Here is a 21,193-nt window from a genome sequence, read left to right as displayed (position 1 = left end):
CCCAGGGCCTCCTCCATGCGAGGAAAGCGCTCTACCACTGAGCTCTACCTCCAGTCCCAGTATTAAACTTTCTTTTCCTTCTCAATTTAAAATTTCTGTTCTGCACTCATTTATGCCCATTAAGAGCTGGTACTTAATTATTAAGTAATGTTATTCTTACTTATTCACAGTCAACAGGTCGGTGGGGTGCGCGTTGACGCCCCCTGCTGGAAACCTCCCGGAGCAGCAGGCGGTGGTTTCACCCGCCATTCCAGTCCCCGCCACAAGGAAGCTACGGGAGAGGACCCACGGCCCCTCCAGCACGGTGGAGTCCGCAGCGGGGCAGACCGCCGGCAGGATTGGGGTTAAAGTGCAGTGGTTACCTGCTGCACACCTGCGGCCTCCTCGTCGCCGCCCTCCTTCCCTCTCCCCGCCTCCTCCCGCGGTGGCCAAAGGCCGCTGCTGGCCCCGCGGCGCCCTGGCTCCCTTCCCGGGACTCCGCCCGCTTCCCCGCCCGGCCGGTATTTGAGGCCTGGAGGCCGGGACATCTTCCTCCTGCTCTGCTCGCCGTGGGCCGTGGCGCCGAGAGTCCGGGGTACGTGTCTGGTGGGAACCGCCGTGCCACGCGGGGGTCCGTTATCCGCTCCAACTCGGGGAAAGCGCCTGGGGTCGGGAGTGGCGGCGGGGGACACGCGGGGCTGGGACGCGGGGACCCTGCGCCCGGAGAAGTGGGGCGGCGCCGGGCACGGGGGCAGCGTCGGCTCAGGTTCCCTTCTGGATCCCCGCGGCCGCCGCGGACGGTGACGCCACCCGGTGAGTCTCTGGGCAGGATCTGGCCGCGGTGGACCGCCCGGATCCGGGTCGCGCAGGCTCGGAGACCGAGGGACAGGCGGTTGCAGCGGGATGGGGGCGGCGCGGAGCCGGCCCAGCGGCGGCTCCGGGATCCCGGATCGCAGGTGACCCCGCTCGTCCCGCGGCCACCCGTAATCCCAGCCCATCGCGAGCCCACAGGTGACTCCGCCCGGCCCTGGCCGTGGCCAGGGGTGACCGCTCCCTCCTGGCGACCCGGAGGCCGCGGGCTCCTGAAGCAGGGAGCTGGGCCTTAGGAACCCGCAGGGCTGGAGGCGTGAGAGGCCGAGGGGTCGGTGCCAGGGGCGGCGGGAGAGGGGTCCCTCAGCGCCTTTCTTAAGAACTTGTTAAGGATCTTTTTTTTTTTTTTTTTTTTTTAATTAAATTTACTGCAGGCAAAATGTTACAAGATTTGGTCTTTTCAAGGATAAGAGGGTATGGGGAGGAGCTGGGGCTGCCCAATGGTAGAGCACTTGCCAAGCAAGTGTGAGGCACTGGGTTCCATCCTTAGCACCATGTAAAAATAAACAAATAAAATAAAGGCATGCTGTCTGTCTACGCCTACAATTTTTTTTTTAAATTAGAGAATATGGGAAAAGTTTTACTTATGTTTAGGGTTGTGTGTTGGATAAAATTGGCATTTAAATTAGTTCCTTCTCTCCTTTCCCTTTAAACTCAAATTTAAAATAAATTTTTATTTGTTTTAGTTATACAAGACAGTAGAGTGCACTTTGTTATATATAATGGAGTATAATTTCTCATTCTTCTGGTTATACATGCTGTAGAATCCCACTGGTCGTATAGTTATATGTGTACGTAGGGTAATAATGTCAGATTCGCTCTACTATTCTTCCTAGCTTCATACCCACTCCTCTCCCTTCACTCCCTTCTGCCTAATCTAAAGTAACTATTATTCCCTAGCCACCTCCCATTGTGAATTAGCATTGGCATATCAGAGAAAACATTCTGCCTTTGGTTTTTGTGGATTGGCTTATTTCACTTAGCATGATAGTCTCCTGCTCCATTTACCAGCAAATGTCATAATTTTATTCTTCTTTAAGGCCGAGTAATATCCCATCTCATATATCACATCATTTTATCCATTCATCTGTTGAAGGGCACCTTAAGCTTAATTTTGACAGACTTCATGGAAAATTAACATTCACATGGGGTGAGAAATACTCAGATACCAGGGGGAAGCTGGGTCTGGTTTTTCATCTTGGGTGGGGTTCAGTTAGTTATACTGATGTTAGCAACATGCCCTGTCTGCCTGCTTCCTTCCTCCTATGAGTTAGGATTGCTGGGATAAATTCAGATGAATTAAGGAACTTTTGGATTCAGGGCCTAGGGGTGGAGCATTGCAGTGCTGAGGTTCAGTAACATGTACCGAATGACTACTTTTATCACTATATCTTGGGTATGTGCCAGTGTTTCATGACTACCCCTGAGTAATTGCATCCCTTATGATTTGGTGCTTTGACAAAGGGGGTACTTGGTTCCATAAGCAAAATACAGTTGACACTCCATATCCATACGTTACCTATCCACAGATTTAATCAACAGTGAGTGAAAAATATTGGGAGGAAAATTGATTCTCTACTGAACATATGCAGCCTTTTTTTTTTGTTATTTCCTAAACAATATGGTTTAACAGCTGTTTATGTAGCACTTACATTGTATTAGCTGACATAAGTAATCTAGAGATGATCTGAAGAATACAGGAGGGTGGGCATAGGTTACTTTTTATATAAAGTAATTGAACATCTGAGGGTTTTGATTTGCTATGGAGGTCCTGTGCCCTCATATACTTAGGGATTATTATAATTAAGATTCCATTCCAAGGCATTTTATTACATTTAACTCAGGCCATTAACTGTAGAATGAAATTAGAATAAACAGCATCAATATTTCCCCCCTTATATCTATCTGCCCATGAGAGTAGCCAGGTGGATGTTGTAGGATCACATGGAAGACCACACACCTTACGTTTCTAAGATGGCTGGATCAGGGATTGGGACAAGAACACATCAGAAGAAGAAAATAATGTCTAATTATTACCTATTAGGCATCTACTGCTCACAGAAGTTACACCCAGACACACCTGCAACTGCACAATAAAGCAAAGCAGAGACAAAACAGGAACCCAAGTTTCCATTTAAATTGACTTTACATGGTTACATTTTGTAGGAAATGAAAACACTGTTAGTCGAAGAAGTCAAGAACACAATCAAAGATTGACACCTTAAAATTTTTTTGGACTCGATCAATTGAATAAATTCAGTTGTGAACATGAACTGCTCAAAGTTACTAGTGATGATTCAGGGGAAGAAATAACCCTAGGGTAGATTTATTAGATGTTCAAAATATGTATAAAGTAGCTCATTAAGAGAGCCTTAATCTCTTTTTTATGTCAATGATTAAAATTGTTTTTACTTATAAAACAATTTATAAAAAACAATTATAAAATTGTTTTTATTTATTTTCAAAGCAGTGAGTAATTTTGAAATGTGTATGAATTTTATGTGTGTGTGTGTATGTGTGTGTGTGTGTGTGTCTGTGTGTGTGTATGAAGTGTCCACATCTTATTTCCTGCAGCTGTAGAAGTAGGCACTGGAAAGGCCATTGTTAGGCACTGAGTTTGCAATGCCATCTGTGAAATGTGTATTCTTGTTACTGGAACATGAATAGGTAAGAGAAAGACCTCATTTAAAAAAATCTCACTAGATTGCTTATGATTTTCTTTATTATTTGGAATATCTTAGTGATTGGTAAAATTCTTAGAATTTGGATTACTTTCTCTTTTTAGGATTGGAACTCTAATCCTTTTATAATTGATTGTTAAGGATTTATATGTTATTGCAAAGTAAAAATGAAAATTGTTTTATGATTATGTCATAGTTCCAGCTTATTTTCAAATTTATGTTTCAGGACAAATAAAGATTTTAATACATGGGACTTAATGCTTGGACACATATATGACAAAAGAGGGACTAAGTAATAACTCAAGAAATGTGACTTTTCAGCATTCACATATTGTTCTATTGTTCTTACAAAAATAGTTGGTATATTTGCGGCCATGTGTATTCATCTTCTTCTTTCCATAAAACCCTGCTAACCCAACAGGCAAAGAGCCCTTGAAATCATTAAAACCAATGACAAGATAAGGAGAGAGGAGCTGAGCAGTGGACAAGAGATGCCAGCAGAGTTTTGAGCAGGAAAGTGGCCAGAGGAAGGAGCTCAGTGTCTGTGGAGGGAGGAGGGAGGGGCAGCCCAGAGGAGCTGTCATTGTCAACCTTGGAGTCCCTGGATGGGGGAGGGTGAAGTGCAGGTGGCAGCAGGGCCCCTCCTAGAAAGTCTGTTTATGGAGTGGTTTGAACCTCAGATGCCATCCCTTCTGCCCTGGCAACCAGGCAGCCCCCATGTTCCCTAGCAGCCCCTGATAGGAGGTCAGGTCTCAGCCCTGCAAGAACTGATGAGAAAAGCACTGGGCTGAAATGAGGGGAGAGGGATCCAGCAGAAGCACCCCAGCCCCCACTCCAGCTACTTACACATCAGAGCCAGCAGCCAGACCAGGGTTTTTTCTATTTGCCATTCTTCAGCAGAAAAAGTTACTGTGACTCCTTGATCACATCAGCAGAGAAGCCCCCAGCTGACAAGTCCCACTTGGGTAAACAGAATTTCCAGCAGTCTTTTGTATTTTCCCCTAAATATGAACTGACACCCAGGGTTTGGTGGGCACTTTTGGGAATATTAAGCATGAAACAGAAACCTACATAGAATAAAACGATCACCAACCACCACCACCACAACAATAGCAAAACACCAGGGAAAGACAAGGCAGGGTGCAAAAGAAGCTCAAGAGAACTATAGTGGATGTTCTTTGAGGAATTGGAACCAAGGACATCAGAGAAAAACAGAGTCCTTGGAAATTAAAAAGTGTAACAACTGATATTAACCAAAAAAAAAAAAAAAAAAAAAAAGAAAGAAAGATTGGAGGACAATGGCCTTTCTCCAGAAAATGGGATAAAATGTAATTGTTACAGAAAATGCAAGAGAAGTAAAAGGTGTGAGTAGAACTTTTCACTGTGTGTTGGGATATTGTCAAGGTGTTGACCTCTCCAACTCAGGGCAGTGGACGGGGCAGCCTGGTGGCTGGAGATTTGAGCTGGACACCTCTATAGCAAGTAACCTTGTACCAAAGTATAGTACTAGTATCATTCTGTGTGTGTGCTGTGACAGTCAGAAGGTTGGAAAGTCCCAGATGAGTTCATTCCAAGAGTGTTAGTGCCTGACAAATAGGAGGTAAAAAAAGCAGAGAACAGAGATTCTGCAGGAAATGAGAAAGCACTTTAATTTGTTTTCCCTGAGTAGAAAGGAGAAATTTTTAAATTGCTACATTGAAAGGGCCCTCCAAATCTCCACCAAAAAGAATGAACTGGGCCCAGAGAAGGACATATCACTAGGACATTTCTGGATATCAGGGATGTGGATAAGATTTCCTAAGCTTGAAAGAGTCGGGGTGTTGTGAGATAGATGGAGCTGGGGTCAGAATGTCAGGAAAGTTCTTGACAGCAGAGCTGGTGGTAGGGAAGCTATGAATTGGTACCTCAAAACTTTGGAAGTAAAGTCCTGTGCAGCTCATTATAGACCTGCTTAACTCAGGTAAAGTCACACTAATCATACATGTAACTCTGATAATGATGTCTGTCTCATTTCACCATCTTTTCTACCTCCATGTACCCTCCCCGCCCTTTGCCCATCCAAAGTTCCATCACTCATCCCATGTGCACCCCCCCAATTTTGGTTTAGCATTCACTTATCAGAGAAAACATTGGCTTTTGGTTTTTGGGGATTGGCTTACTTCATTTAGCATGATATTCTCTAACTCCATCCATTTTCCTGCAAATGTCATAATTTTATTCTCTTTTATTGCTGAGTAATATTCCATTGTGTATATATACCACAATTTCTTTACCCATTCATTTATTGAAGGGCATCTAGGTTGGTTCCACAGTTTGGCTATTGTGAATTGAGCAGCAACTGTATTTTCTATCAGCACCAGTACTCATCTCCTTCTCGAGTATTCAGATTTTGTACTTTACAATTCCTTCATTAAAAGAAACAAGGACATAGGTTATACTGTCACTGGAAGAGGTCTAAGGAGTTTCTGGAGGGGTGGACCTCAACTTAGGATGAGTGGGGTTCTTGATAGATGTGCAGAAATGGATTGAAGAACATGTCTGAGGCAGAGATTTATTTAAGAAAGCAAGGAATGTAGACATTCAGGGGGGAATGTGAGTCATCTTGAGAGTGAGATGATTTGGGGGTTCTCGGCCTCTTTTAAAGGGAATTTGGTGAAGGGTGGACATGGGAAGGTATGTGAGGAGGACTTCAGTGTGATGATCACAAGATGGTTTATGATGGACTGGAATTCTCAGGATTCTTAGACTGATATGACCTCTGCTAAGTGACCGGTAAGTCACATTGGAAGTACCCTAGGTTATGTTTCTTAAAATATCGTCTCTCTCTTTGCTTAATCTGTTTCTTACATAAGACAATCAACAGTGCACAAGGTAATTTTCATAGTGGATGAATTTCCATCAACTGAAAGATTGACAGATTGCCCAGAAATTTGGGAGTGAAATTAGCTCAGTTGGCTTGGGGAGTGACAGACCTGGGAAGAAACACATGCAGAACTTTGGCATAAGGCATGAGACTTTCAGATTAAAATGACACTCTCCATGTCCTTCCTTTTGTCTGTTTTCTATGTATCTTCTAGTTTTTCTATCCTACCTCAATTCCCCATTGTTGGACTAGAAAAATTGAACAAGGCCCAGTTGTTGCCGTAAAGTAAGGGTGTTTGAGACCAACGACTTTTTTTTTTTTGGTACCAGGGATTGTATCTGGGGGCGCTTTACCTCTGAACCATATTCCCAGTCTATTTTATTTTGAGTCAGGATCTTGATAGGTTTCTGAGTCTGGCTTTAAACTTGCAATCCTCCTGCCTCAACCTCCCAAGCCACTGGGATTACAGGTATGAACCACAGCGCCTGGCTGCTTAGGCTCTTATTTGTCATTACAAGTTCTCTCTTGGTCTCATCCTCCCTACCCTTACTTCCATGCATCTTTGATTTTCATAGTCTTCCCACCAGGTTTGCAACCCTTTTCTATTCTGAATGGAAATCTTTTGTTCTAGAGAGCCTCTCCCCCCGTCTCTCTCTCTTTTTTTTTACTCAGGTTGACAACCCCTTTTATAAACTACATGTGACTCTATTTGGGGGCCACCTGAATGGTCCATTCTTAATTACAGCAGCAAATTCTCTTTTGCCACATGAGGGAAATTTCACAGGTTCCAGGGATTAGGACCTGGATGTGTCTGGGGACCTTGTTCAGTGTTCCACAGATATTGTCCCATGCATAGGTTTCCTAGAAGGAGAACTGAGGGTTAAGTGGTTGTACTATTGAGCATGCCTGTATGTGCACCCTCATTTGTTGGGGGTGATGGGTGGGTATTTGATTCAGAGGAGAGAAGGGGCTCATGTGGTTTTATTTCCCATATTTATTTTAAGGCTTTGGATTACCCTAAAATGGGGAACGCTCCCAAATTATAAAAAAACTTGTGTGTCATGTTTTTTTAACTTTGCAAGTGAATTTATAATTTTAAATGATTTTCAAATTAAATGACACAATAAGCTCTTACAACACACAAAGAATATAGATATGGAAGCCAAAGTTAATCACCCTTTCTCTTACCCACTCCAGGAATTGACTGCAGTAACGTGGTGCGTGTGTCCTGTCTACACTTTGCCCATGCACAGGTCTTCACAAAATAGGATCATAGTATTAGATTTTACTCTTCTTTTTCATTTAATATTAGGACATAAAATGATCTTGAGACCTCAAAAGAGACCCTCAGAGTTCTCTGTGTGTCTGTTTGCTTATTGCACCACAGCAGCAGTGGAGTTAACGGGAGGGAAAGTGCAGTTGGCCTGTGAGCCTGTGTTCCTGTGATACTGATCTGAAGTCTATCGTTCCAGGTTCGCCATCATGGATCCTCTGTTGGAAGCAAACGGCACCTTTGCCTTAAACCTTCTGAAAACCCTGGGTGAAGACAGTTCAAAAAATGTGTTTTACTCTCCCATCAGCATCTCCTCGGCCCTGGCCATGGTCCTCTTGGGGGCAAAGGGAACCACTGCAGTCCAGATGGCTCAGGTACCTGGTGTCCTTTGGGAGTAATAGTAAATGCTGACAGTTGTCTATTGAGCTGATTCTCCACACTTCAAATCCCAAAGGGATTGCTGTGGATGGATATCAGAGGGTATCAGAGGGGTGTGGATGGAGAGTTGACAAGAAGCACATGCTACCCCTGCTGAGCACCCCTGTGAGCACACTGCAGTCCCTGAACTGTAGCAATTTCCAAATCCAGCCAGGTGTGTGTGCCAGGCTCCTCTGCCCTCAGGGTGGGGATATTCCTTGATTGGCTCCACCTGGGTTTCTTGGGAAGCATTCCTGGTTCTCCACATGCCAGGCCATGGCACTCCCCTGTGCATTCTGGACTTAGCGCTTGGCACCTCCCTTCTTTTTCCAGAAGAAATGGGCTATATTTGTTGCTCTCGTAGCCTTCTTCCTGCCAAAAGAGAGTTGGGGTTCAAGGACCTCTCTTCACTTTGAACTGTCTCACCTTTTAGTTACAAGGTTTTATAACTCCTTTAAAACCATTGTAGGATTTCCGGGTCTCAAGTAATAGCCTGCTGCACTGGACCAAGCCACACGCACAAGCCTGTTTGAGACAGACTGTGTACTGGGTTGAAAGTAAGGGTGATGTGGGACAATGTCCTTGAGTTGCTTAGAAACCCCTTTGTCTAGAGGTCTACAAGATGCTGCCTTTGTTGTCCCAAGGTTTTTACAAAGTGGATCTTGACCTTGCTCCTGAAGCCATGGATTTGAGCTCTACCATGAGGTCATTTCTTATGTGAGAATCATTTTGTCAACTGGAGAGGGAGCTCCGAGATAAGAAACACCTTCTACCCATCAAGACCTGGGTTAGAAATAGTTCCTTGAAATTCTGCTTGAAAATGGAATAATTTTTTTCTTTGGCTCATCTCTCTCTTCCCATACTCTATAACTTAGGCAGCTAAAAGGAAGGTACATGCTTCCCGGGCATCTTAGGCAGATGTGGGAGTTGGGAACGTGCCCTATCTTACCTCTTGCTACAGGTGGACATTTTATTTCCCCAGCAGTGTCTACCATATCACAAGCCCCTGTTTCTGTAGTCTGCAGTAGTAATTTCATCCCTATACCTCCAGCCTCTGCCAACTGCCATGTCCAAATCTAGTACCACGTTTTCTATATTTTCATTATGTTAGAACACTTCTGCATTGCTGCATGTGTTATCTGTTGCTACAAAACAAACCATCCCCAAACTTACTGGCTAGATATAATAATGGTGGATTGTTTTTCAGATTTGGTGACCTCACAGGCAGTTCTTAATGCTCCCTGTTACATAAACCAGTTGGGGTCATTCACGCTACTATTGCAATGGGCAGCTGGATTTCAAGGTCCCAGGAGTCTTCTTTCACATCTGGCATCTTGGTTCTCTTCTAGGCAACTCAGCCTGTGTGTAGCAAATCCTCCAAGGGGATAGCTTGGACTTCCTTCCATCATGGCAGCAGGGTACAAAAGAGTGAATGAGACAGCTGCTAGGGGTTTTAATGCTCAGGCCTGGACAGCATTGCTTTTGCTGAATTCTGTTGGTCAGAGCCATTCCAGACCTAAGGGTGGGAAAAACTGTACCTTACAACTTTTAGGAGCAGTCTATGTTCGCAGAGATGGGAGGTCTGGCTGGTAGCCCTGTCTCCAGCTAGGCTATAGATACAAAGAGCCTGCATTGTGGAGAGCCATTTCCGCTCAGACCAATACTGACAGAGTACAGAGAAGGAACCTGGGAGGGACACTGGAGAATGAGCTTTCAAGATACTTTTTGTCTCTAATTGGTTGGTGGTAAGAATCTGCACAGTTCTTAGGCCAAGTTTAGTATAGTTTGCTTGTTCCCTGTAGTCAGGGCCTACTGCAATGGTGTGTTTTTGTTGTGTTTCTGATTTCAGGTACTTTCTTTAAATAAAAGCAGCAGCAGTGGAGATGGAGATGTCCACAGGGGCTTCCAGTCCCTTCTCACTGAAGTGAACAAGACGGACGCACAGTACTTGCTTAGAACAGCCAACAGGCTCTTTGGAGAAAAGTCTTATGATTTCCTCTCAGTAAGTCATACTGGCTGCTTTTGATGAAGCAAGGTAGTGGGCAGGAGGGGGACTCGTGGTGCAGCTGAAAGAGCCTGGGCTGTGAATTCACTCAGGTTTCTGGTTACTCATGTATTTGTTCATACCCTTTCATTTAAAAAATTAGAAAACTACTCAAGTCACACATGAGTATGTTTTTTGTGCAGAATGCAATAAAGCCAGCAAAGGAAGAGCCCTCATCAACCTCTTTCTCACAACCCGTCATCCCTCCCAGAATTAGAGCTTTTGTGGATTTGATATGTTCTTCCTGCACATGTAGAAGTTTTATTTTGTAGTAATTTTCCCTGCATTATGCCTTTATCCAACATATGTAGTTTTGCAATTTTTTTCTTTTGTTCTTCAATTGTCAGCGTATTCGGATCTACTTCAGGGTTGTCGTCATCATCATTGTCATCATCATCATCATGGCTTGCTTTCCTGTGTTCTACTTTCTGTGTTCAGCCTCTCTCATTCTAGAGCGCAGTGGTGTCCCAGCTCTTGCTGGGTTAGCACTCTCTTCACAGTTACTGTATCCCAGCTTCCTCCCAGTTACCTCTTGAGGCTTAGCAACTCCCATAAAGATCTAGCCATCTTTATGCAATGAAGTTTATTTGATACTTGGGCCATTTAAAGATGGCCAAGAACTGAGAAGGTGGATTGTAGGTTCATTCTACATATTTATTTGTAAATTACATCTTTAAATCTTTACATTTTTTTATTTTTGTGCTTTGGTACATTAAAGAAGTACACTGTTGGTGTTAATTATTTTTGGAACCATGCAACTATGTCGTTCTGATTTAGTCTTTTAAAGATTCCTGCCAGAAATTCTACCAAGCAGAGATGGAAGATCTTGACTTTCTGAATGCTACAGAGGAGTCCAGAAATCACATAAACACCTGGGTAGCTAAAAAGACAGAAGGTAAAAGCATAGCTTTTATTTGTTGTTTCTGTTGAAGGTGGGGTTGTCATTGGTTTGTTTGAAGTGCTGGGGATCCAACCCTTGGCCTTGCGCATGCTGAGCAGATGCTGTTTCACTGAGCTACAGTCTCATCCTGTTGTTCTGTTTTTAAGTATTTTAATCAGTCTTATTTTCAGTTCCTTAACAAGATTGTCAAATATGAAGAATGATATTTTTGTTCTTGAAATAACTTTAAAATCTGCTGCTGAAATACTGTCAATGGATGACATTTTCTCTAGCTTCTTCTCTCTGCTGTTCTCAGTGTATCCATGATGTTTTCCAGTAGTCAGCAATCCACACTTAAATTTATTTGTTGTTGGCTGTTCTTTCTTTTCACCAAAGGAAAAATTCACATGACAGGTCTCAGCTGTGTCCTTTGTAGTGTGGGCTCATGCTCCACAGTTTTCATGCATTATTGCAAGTTGCTTAGCAGTATCTTCATTTACTTGTGGTTTTTAATGTAAGTTAATGTAAAATTAAAAAAAAGATTTTTTTTTGGTACCAGGCTTTGAACCCAGGGGTGCTTAACCACTGAGCCAAATCCCCAGTCCTTTTAAAAATATTTTATTTACAGAGAAGGTCTCGCTAAGTTGCTTAGGGCCTACGTTGCTGAGGCTGGCTTTAAAATTACAGTCCTCCTGCCTCAGCCTCCCAAGCCAGTAGGATTATAGGCATGAACCACCATGTCTGAGTAAACTGTGCTTTTACATTTGTAAAGAGCATCTTGTAACCAGTCATCTTTTTAAAAATTTAAATATTTTTAGTTGATAATAATAGTATTGTTAAAAATTGTACTAAAAATAATAACAAAACTGTTCGTGATGCTTCAATACATACGTGTGTGTGTGTGTGTGTGTGTGTGTGTGTTGTGTGTGTGGTGTAATGCAGTGTTTAAATAAGGGTAAACATATCTGGCCCCTCAAAAATTTAAATTTATAATCCTTTTTTTTTTAAACAGTCCTTTAATTCACTTACTGATATCTACTTGTTCATTTTATGTTTTATTCAAATGATGGTATTTTTCTTGCCAGAACTTTAAAGTTTTTTTTTTTTTTCTTGGTGCCAGGACTGTTGCTTTGTTTTGATGACAAATATCTATTTATATTATTTGGGGCATATGTGATCCTTTATCTCTGTGCTTGACCATTTGAGGAGGTGGGCCCCTCTCCTAATCATCACTGATGCACCCATCAGAAAACTCTTAGCTAACTGGTTCTTTAATTTTTCCTTTCAGATAAAATTACAGAGTTGCTGTCTCCAGGTTCATTGAATACAAACACTAAACTGGTTCTTGTGAATGCCATCTACTTCAAAGGAAACTGGGATAAACAGTTTGACAAAGAGCTCACCCAGGAGAGACCATTTAAAGTCAGCAAGGTGAATGTTGCGTAGTAACAAAGGAGATTCCCAGACACAGGGCCTGTGTTTGTGGTGGTTTCTAGATCATGAAGGCCACCGCACAGAGCCTGTGCCTTGCATGGCGTAGGGTAGCCCTGCAGCAAGGACCCCCTGAAGCCTTGGCTGTTCTGGATCTCTTACACTTTTCCAGATGAATTTCATGATTGCTTTTTCTATTTCTATAAGGAATGGCATTGGGATTTTGATTGGGATTGCATTGAATCTGTATAGTGCTTTTAGTAGTATGGTCATTTTGACAATATTAATTCTGCCTACCTGAGAACAAGATAGATCCTTCCATATTCTAAGGTCTTCTTTAATTTCTTTCTTTGACGTGTTGTAGTTTTCATTGTAGAGTTCTTTCACCTCTTTTGTTAAATTTATTCTCAAATATTTTAAAAATTTATTTTGAGATAGATGGGGTGGTTTTTCTAGTTTCCCTTTCAACAGATTTGTCACTGATGTACAGAAATGTCTTTGATGGGTATTGATTTTATATCCAGCTATTTTGCTGAATTCACTTATTAGTTCTAGGACATTTCTGGTACAGTGTTTTGGGTCTTATAGGTTTAGAATCATGTCATCTTCAAATAGTGATAATTTGAGTTCTTCTTTGCCTATGTGTATCCCTATAATTTCTTTCATCTGTCTGATTGCTTGGGCTAGAGTTTCAAGAACTGTGTTAAAGAGAAGTGATGACAGAGGGTATCCATGTCTTGTTCCAGTTTTTAGAGGGAATGTTTGCAATTTTTCTCCATTTAGAATGATGTTAGCCTGGGGCTTAGCAAAGATATCCTTTACAATGTTGAGGTATGTTTCTGTTATCCCTAGTTTTTCTAGTGTTTTGAACATGAAGGGATGCTGTATTTTAGCAAATGCTTTCTCAGCATCTATTGAAATGATCATGTGAATTTTATCTTTGAGTCTATTGATGTGATGAATTATATTTATTGATTTCGGTATGTTGCACTAACCTTGCATCCCTGGGATAAGCCCTACTTGATCATGATGCACTCTCTTTTTGATATGTGTTTGTATTTGATTTGCCAGAATTTTATTGAGAATTTTTACATCTATATTCATTAGAGATATTGGTCTGAGTTTTCTTTCTTTGATTTTGTCTGATTTTGGAATCAGGGTAATATTTGCCTCATAGAATGTGATTGGAAATGTTCCCTCTTTTTCTATTTCATGAAATAGTTTGAGAAGTATTGGTGTTAGTTCTTCTTTAAATGTCTTGTAGAACTAAGCTGTGTATCTGTCCAGTCCTGGGCTATTCTTGATTGGTAGGCTTCTGATGGTGACCTCTATTTCCTTGCTTGAAATTGATCTGTTTAAATTGTGTATATCATCCTGATTTAGTTTAGGAATATCATATGCCTCTAGAAATTTGTCAATGCCTTTGATATTTTCTATTTTATTGGAGTACAAATTTTCAAAATAATTTCTAATTATCTTCTGTATTTCTGTAGTGTCCATCATAATATATCTTTTTTTCATCATGGATGTTAATAATTTGAGTTTTCTGTCTCCTTCTCTTTGTTAGAATGGCCAATGGTTTCTCAATTTTATTTATTTTTTCAAAGAATCAACTTTTTTTGTCAATTTTTTCAATCGTTTCTTTTGTTTCAATTTCATTGATTTCAACTTTGATTTTAATTATTTCCTGTTTTCTACTGCTTTGAGTTGATTTGTTCTTCTCTTTCTAGGGCTTTGAAATGTAGTGTTAGGTAATTTATTTGTTGACTTTTTCTTCTATGAACTTCATGCAATGAACTTTCCTCTTAGCATTGCCTTCATAGTATCCCAGAGATTTCAATATGTTGTATTGGTATTCTCATTTACCTCTAAGAATTTTTTAATCTCCTCCTTGATATCTTTTGCCACCCATTGTTCATTCAATAGCATATTATTTAGTCTCCAGGTGTTGGAGTAGTTTTTATTTTTTATTTTATCATTGATTTCTAATTTCATTCCATTGTGGTATGATAGAATGCAGGGTAGTATCTCTGCATTTTTGTATTCACTAAGATTTGTCCTGTGGCATAACATATGGTCTATTTTAGAGAAGGATCCACCGCTGAGAAGAAAGTGTATCCGCTCATTGATGGATAAAAATAGTCTATATATGTCTGTTAAGTCTAAATTATTGATTGTATTATTGAGTTTATAGTTTCTTTGTTTAGCTTTTGTTTGGTGGATCTGTCCAGTAGTGAAAGAGGTATGTTAAAGTCACCCAGAATTATTGTGTTGTGATCTATTTGACTCTTGAACTTGAGAAGAGTTTGATTGATGAATGTAGGTGCTCCATTGTTTGGGGCATGTATATTTATAACTGTTATGTCTTGTTGATGTATGTTTCCCTTAAGCAGTATGAAATGTCCATCTTTATTCCTTTTATTAACTTTGGCTTGAAGTCTACTTTAATTGATATGAGGATGGAAATCCTTGCTTGCTTACATAGATCATGTGAATGGTATATTTTATCTCAGCCTTTTACTTTCAGTGTGTGGGCTTCTTTTCCTATAAGATGAGTTTCTTGGAGGCAGCATATTGTTGGGTCTTTTTTAAAATCCATTCTACCAGCCTATGTCTTTTGATTGGTGAGTTTAAGCCATTAACATTTAGGGTTATTATTGAGATATGATTTGAGTTACCAGTCATTTTTGTTTATTTTTGGTATTTAGCTTGACTTGGTTTCTCCGTTGGTTGGCTTTTCTTTTACTGTAGTTCTTCCCTTTGCAGATTTTCATAGTTATTTTCATTTCCTTCTCATGGAATATTTTGCCAAGAATGTTCTGTAGTGCAGCTTTCTGTAAACTCTTTAGCTTTTGTTTATCATGGAAGGTTTTTATTTTATCATCAAATTTGAAGCTTTATTTTGCTGGATATAAGATTCTTGGTTGACATACATTATCTTTTAGCGCTTGGTATATTTTGTTCCAGGATCTCCTAGCTTTGAGAGGCTGGGTTTAAAAATCTGCTGAGATCCAAATTGGTCTTCCCTTATAGGTAATCTGATTTTTTCTTTCTTGCGGCCTTTAAAAATTGTATCCTTATTCTGTATGCTAGACATTTTCATTATAATGTGTCTTGGTGTAGATCTGTTGTAATTTTGTACATTTGGTGTCCTATATGCCTCTTGTATTTGATTTTCCAATTCATTCTTCATGCTTGGGAAATTTTCTGATATTATTTCATTGAAGAGATTGTGCATTCCTTTGGTTTGAATTGTTGAACCTTCCTCTATCACAATAAATCCTAAATTAGGTCTTTTAGGTCTTTTGTTGGTATCCCATAATTCTTGGATGTTCTGTTCATGGTTTCTTACCATCTTCACTTCTAAAGTTTCTTACCACAACTTCTAAAGTCAACTTTATTTTCAAGATTATGTATTTTGTCTTCATTGTTTGAAGTTCTGTCTTCCAAGTGGTCTAGTCTGTTGGTGATACTGTCTATTGAGTTTTTTAATTGGCTTATTATTTCTAGGATTTCTGTTTTATTTATTTTTTTTGTGTGATCGATAGTCACTTGAATTTGTTTGCTTATCTCTTTGTTGGAGTGATTGATTTTTGCCTGTATCTGCTCACTTAGGTCATTCTTTATTTCCCAAATCATTTTAGTTATGTATATTCTGAACTCCTTCTCTGACATTTCACCTACTGCACTGTCTATGGATTCTATTGTTATAGTGTCTTGGTTTGTTTGGGGTACTTTTCTCCCTTATTTTTTCATGATGTCTATGTGTCTTCCTCTCTTGCAGTGTAGATATGAGGTATTACAGCTTCTGCCCTCTTGTCTTATAGTGTGCCTATAGGTTACCAATATCTCACTTTTGAGGGAGATTTCAATATTATAGCACTCAGTGAACAGCCATGTATCAGTTAGGTTCTATTTTTACATTTTTGTTCTATTTTACAGTTTTGTCACTATAAACAGAAACGATGAGTTTGGTTATCTTCAACCATATAGTCAGTAGGTTTGCGTAATGGTTTACAGTTTCATGGTGGAAGGGCGCTTGCGGGGGTTGGCTGAGGTGTTTATGAGGTAGGATGTGATAATCTGGAGGTATTAGATTATATGACTAGTGTAATCATAAGAAGTTGGCTGTTAGTAGGAGAAATAAAGATAGGCAATCCCATGCAAGATTCCCTGTTATTTCAGCAACAGGATAACTCTTAGCACCCTAGTAGAGAAACCTCTGGTGCAACCAGGCCACAGCGTCCTTGGTGATATCTTACCAGGTCCTTATTGTTGTCTCTTGATAGAAACGTTGATATACCAGTTTCATAGCAATGACATCCTGAAGCAAATATGTATAATGATGTTGGGCTGTGGAGCCAAGCTTTGGTGAATAAGGAGCCCCATAGGCTGTGGGTGTGGGACAGGTGAATGGACTCTGCCTCTGGGACCTCACCACACTTCTTTCTTAACAGTGGTGTCCCCACTGGAAGCCCTATCTGATTTCTGCCCCTTTATCTAAGCTGCCACTTCGCCCTCTGCTGGTCGCTCCAAGACATTGCAGTGGTTGAAGTACTTTTTACTTTTGTTGGAAAACTGGAAAACCATCACAGGGCAAATGGCTGTCATATAAATGCTGACTTGTATGTAGCTGGTGCTCAGGAAATACTGAACCAATCACTGATCTTCAGTCTTCTTTTGTTTGTAAGGATAACACCAGTACATATTTTTGTTTAAAAACAAGCAAAGGGATACATACACAGGATTAGACTCTTGAGTTTAACCACCTTCAGCTTGGAAGGTGTTGTTTGCTGATGGCCTGGTGTCTTTCTCTCACAGAATCCAATTTTTTAAAAGTCCTTTTAATTATAGATTTTTTTTTTTTTTACATGCTGCAAAGCAGACAGAATGGATTAATGTGTTCTTGATCACTGACCATAAGTTAGATCTTCCTCGTCCACTTGGGTCTGAACCTTCAGTTTTTCAAGACATACATTTTGTGTTGAGATTTATTCTGAAATGAACTGTCCTGTTTTCCCCTCAAAATATGATTTTTTTCTCCTTGACATTCATCTTTAACAAGATGTATGTTAGGGCTTCATTCAACTGTAAGCAACGGAAACCCCAGATCTCTGCAGTTTAGCTCACAGCTCATCTCACCACCCAGGAGGCCCAGAGGAGAGGAGAACCCAGGGCTGATGTGGCACTGAGGTGAGGCTCTTGGGAACCAGCTCTCCCTGCTCTTCCACCTCAGCCTGTGGCCTCTTCCTCGTGCTCACATGAGGGCTCAGATACTGCCTCCACTGTCCAGGCAGGATGGAGCAGGAAGGACAGAAGATGGAGGGCAAAAGGCCTTCTTTGGAGGTTCTGCCATTGTATTCAGAGGGAAACCAGAACTGCTCTCACGTGGCTTCTGCTCAATACAGAGCGGTGAAGAAGTTTACCTTGCTTTCTGCAGTAGAGGGAGAGGGTGGAGCTGCAGCAGGGGTTGACTGTACCAGCCCACAGAGTGTGTGGCAGGGGTGTCTCCAGGGGCATGGATTTTGAGTTAATAAGTATTTTTATTTGAATTCCTCATTTGTAAATGAAATAAAGCTTACATAATTATATATTTAGTGAGTCATTAAATTACCAAGATTGGATTCTTTTTTATTATAATATTGGAGACCGTGGGTCCTGGAGGGGAATGCAGAGAAATTGAATAAGGTGGGGTCAGCACCCTGAGGCCTGTGGGCCAAAGCCGGCCCATATCATGTTTATCAGATAAAGTTTTGTTGGTGCACACACATACTTACTTGTTTATATGTGTCACAACAGTAGAATCAAGTAGACAGTAGAAACTGTCTGTAGCACAAACGTCAAAATATTTAGTGTCCGCCCATTTATGGAAAAAGTGTGCCAATTTCAGGCCAAGGACATGTCTGAGGAGCCAAGGGCAGGAGACTGTTGTGGCTGAGGTCTAGTTCAGGCAAGCTCGACAAGGCGGAGACAGAAAATGACAGCAGATATGACTTTGGTTTACTCCATTTGATCCATAATGGTGTGCTGTGCCAGAGAACTAGGGAGCTCCCTCAGCTGTGCCTGTTGCATGGAATTAAAAACAAAATTTTAGTAGCTGCTGGTTCAAACTATGGAGTACTCATGAACTAAGCAGTATTGTAGGGTAGGATGTGGTCAGTGTCCTCTGTCTTTTTCTCTTGGTCTGAGGATGGCCCTTTGCTATTTCTGCTCATCAGTTTGTTTATTCATTTATTCAGCTGATGTTAATTGAGTGCCTATGATGTGCCAGGTTTTGACCTGCTGAACATGTCTGCCCCATGAAACTTACATTTTCTTGAGGGAGAGACCAGAAGCTTAAATAAGATATTATTAGTTATTAGGCAGTGGTAAATGCTGCAGATACACAAAGGAAGCAAACAGGAAGCTGTGGTTGGGGGTACAGTTGCAGGTCAGGTCTATCAAGGAAGCATTCACTGAGAGGGTGATACTTGAGTAAAGACCAGGAAGAGGAAAGGCTATACCCTCTAGGTTTTAGGGATGAGTTGACAGGGGAGGGATAGAATGACCCTGATTTTCCATAGAGACCCCTGTGAGTGTAGGAACCAGCAGAGGGAGAGTAGTAGGAGGTGAGTAAAGACAAGGAATGGGAGATGAGCTGTTGTGATTATAGGATGTACTGAGCACTTCAGATCTTGCTCCTAGGACAGGGGGTCTCATGGAAGGGTGTCCAGTCAGAGGGGTGTGATCTGACTTATGTTTCCCTGGGATCCCTCTGAGGTCATCTCTGTATTCCAGGGATAGGGTGATGGCAGTGGAAGAAAGAACAACAGATGAGGTTTTGGTTGTATTTCAAAGGTAGAGCCACCATAATTTGCTAAGGAGTGAGATGCAGAGTGTAATAGAAAGACATGAGCAAGGACACACCATGGCTTTTGACAACTGGATGCATGGTGTCACTGCCAACTGTGATGGGAAGAGGTGTAGGTGGAGAAGGAAGGGAATATAAGGAGCCCACAGTCATGTGTGACACTAGGACTTTCTTTTGGTCTAAGTGTGGGTGTCAAGCAGCCAGTATAACACATGAGCCTGGAGTCCAGGGGAGAGGTCCCGACTAGAACTGTAAATTTGTGGATTAAGTTCAAAGTCATGAGACTAGGTGGAGTCACCAAGAAAGGTGTTGTGTGTGAGTGTGGGCACCTTGGTGTTGGGAGGTTTGTTAGTCAGCATTCTCTCAGTGTGCCAAATAATGAGATAATCCACTTAAAAAGGGACAGATTCATCTGAGCTCAAAATTTAAGTTTCCCATCCATGATGAGGCAGACCCTTTGCCCTTAGGCATGGGGGTGGTGGATGGAAGAGTTGGGAGCAGTTGATCAAGCAAAACTGGTCACCTCAGTCAGGAAATGAAGGAGAGAGGAAGGGCTTGGGTCTCAGAGTCCCCTCCAAGGACTTGCCCCAAGGACCTAACTTCTCCTAGGCCCTGCCTTTTAGAGGTTCCACTGCCTCCCAATAGCTCCACACTGTAGATAAAACCTTTAACACACTGGCCTCTGGGGACACTTGGTGTCTAACCATAACAGGGGTTCAGGAGGAACCTCATGGCCTGTCCTAGAAGCTGGGTCAAGAGTGTTCCTGGGGCCCACAGGGGCTACCTCTGTGGTATAGTCCAATGTGCCAGCTGGGTCAAGTTTCTACTCAACAGTTGTCCATTTCCTTCCAGAATGAGGAGAAGCCTGTGCAAATGATGTTTCAGAAGTCTACTTTTAAAATGACCTATATAGGGGAAATATTCACCAAGATTCTGGTCCTTCCCTACGTCAGCGAGGAGCTGAATATGATCATCATGCTGCCGGATGAGCACATTGACTTGAAAACGGTAAGGAGCACTAAGCCATAACGAGGCCCTGATGGCAGGGGAAGGGCATTTGGGTTTCTGATGTAGCTGCTTTCTCCAGTTCCCAGTTAGCCTTTTATTTTATTTTATTTTTTGTGTCTGTGCTGGGGGTGGAACCCAGGGCCTTGCAGATGCTAGTTAAGGTCTCCTGCTGAGCTGTCCCTGAGCTCTGTCTATTTACCTTGGTTACCACTAGCACCACCTCTGGCCAAGGTGAGCTCCCACTCACAACGTGGAGCATCTCCATTATCGCACGTGACCCTGTGTGATAGCACAAGCTTGGTCTTGACATGTTCAACTCCCTTCTAGGTGGAGAAGGAACTTACTTATGAGAAGTACATAGAGTGGACCAGCCCAGACCTGATGGACGAAGAGGAGGTGGAGGTTTTCCTCCCTCGGTTTAAGCTACAGGAAAATTATGATCTGGAGGAAGTCCTTCGCAGCCTGGGCATGACCGATGCCTTCGATGAGGCCAGGGCAGACTTTTCTGGAATGTCATCCAGGAGAGACCTGCATCTGTCCAAGGTCGTGCACAAGTCCTTTGTGGAGGTCAATGAGGAGGGTACTGAAGCTGCAGCTGCCACTGCCGCTATCATGATGATGAGGTGCATGAGGTTCACTGCGCGCTTCTGCGCAGACCACCCCTTCCTCTTCTTCATCCAGCACAGCAGGACCAGAGGGATTCTGTTCTGCGGCCGAGTTTCTTCTCCGTGAGGAAACAGTCATCCCTGGGTGCAGTCCTCTGCTTTCACCCTCTGACCCACTTTTCTTCTGACACTCCACCATGTGCCTGTGCCCCAAGTGACCTTATGTAACAATTCAGAAATAAAGGGCTCATTTTGGATATCCATGTCGATTACTGTTTGCATGTAAGATGTT

The 21,193-nt window shown here is 42.0% G+C and overlaps 1 protein-coding gene across 1 annotated transcript; it reads left to right on the top strand.

Annotated features, from left to right (window-relative positions):
* Positions 1-249: 249 nt before the first annotated feature.
* On the top strand, positions 250-21,139 carry LOC143400906 (serpin B6-like). The gene is made up of 7 exons (XM_076857872.1): positions 250-574; positions 7,866-8,044; positions 9,937-10,085; positions 10,905-11,022; positions 12,296-12,438; positions 20,141-20,296; positions 20,624-21,139. The coding sequence occupies exons 2-7, from the start codon at positions 7,876-7,878 to the stop codon at positions 21,026-21,028; spliced, it is 1,140 nt and encodes a 379-aa protein (XP_076713987.1). The 5' UTR covers positions 250-574; positions 7,866-7,875; the 3' UTR covers positions 21,029-21,139.
* The last annotated feature ends 54 nt before the right edge of the window (positions 21,140-21,193 follow it).

Source organism: Callospermophilus lateralis, chromosome 6 (assembly GCF_048772815.1).
Source record: "Callospermophilus lateralis isolate mCalLat2 chromosome 6, mCalLat2.hap1, whole genome shotgun sequence".
NCBI lineage: Eukaryota > Metazoa > Chordata > Mammalia > Rodentia > Sciuridae > Callospermophilus > Callospermophilus lateralis.
This window is presented reverse-complemented; position numbering and strand designations above follow the sequence as displayed.

Bases quoted from the DNA above. Each gene is read 5' to 3' on its own strand.
- LOC143400906 (XM_076857872.1), top strand. From the start codon at position 7,876: ATGGATCCTCTGTTGGAAGCAAACGGCACCTTTGCCTTAAACCTTCTG. The intron at 11,023-12,295 runs GTAAAAGCATAG...TTTTCCTTTCAG, and splicing joins GGTAGCTAAAAAGACAGAAG to ATAAAATTACAGAGTTGCTG. The intron at 12,439-20,140 runs GTGAATGTTGCG...ATTTCCTTCCAG, and splicing joins GACCATTTAAAGTCAGCAAG to AATGAGGAGAAGCCTGTGCA.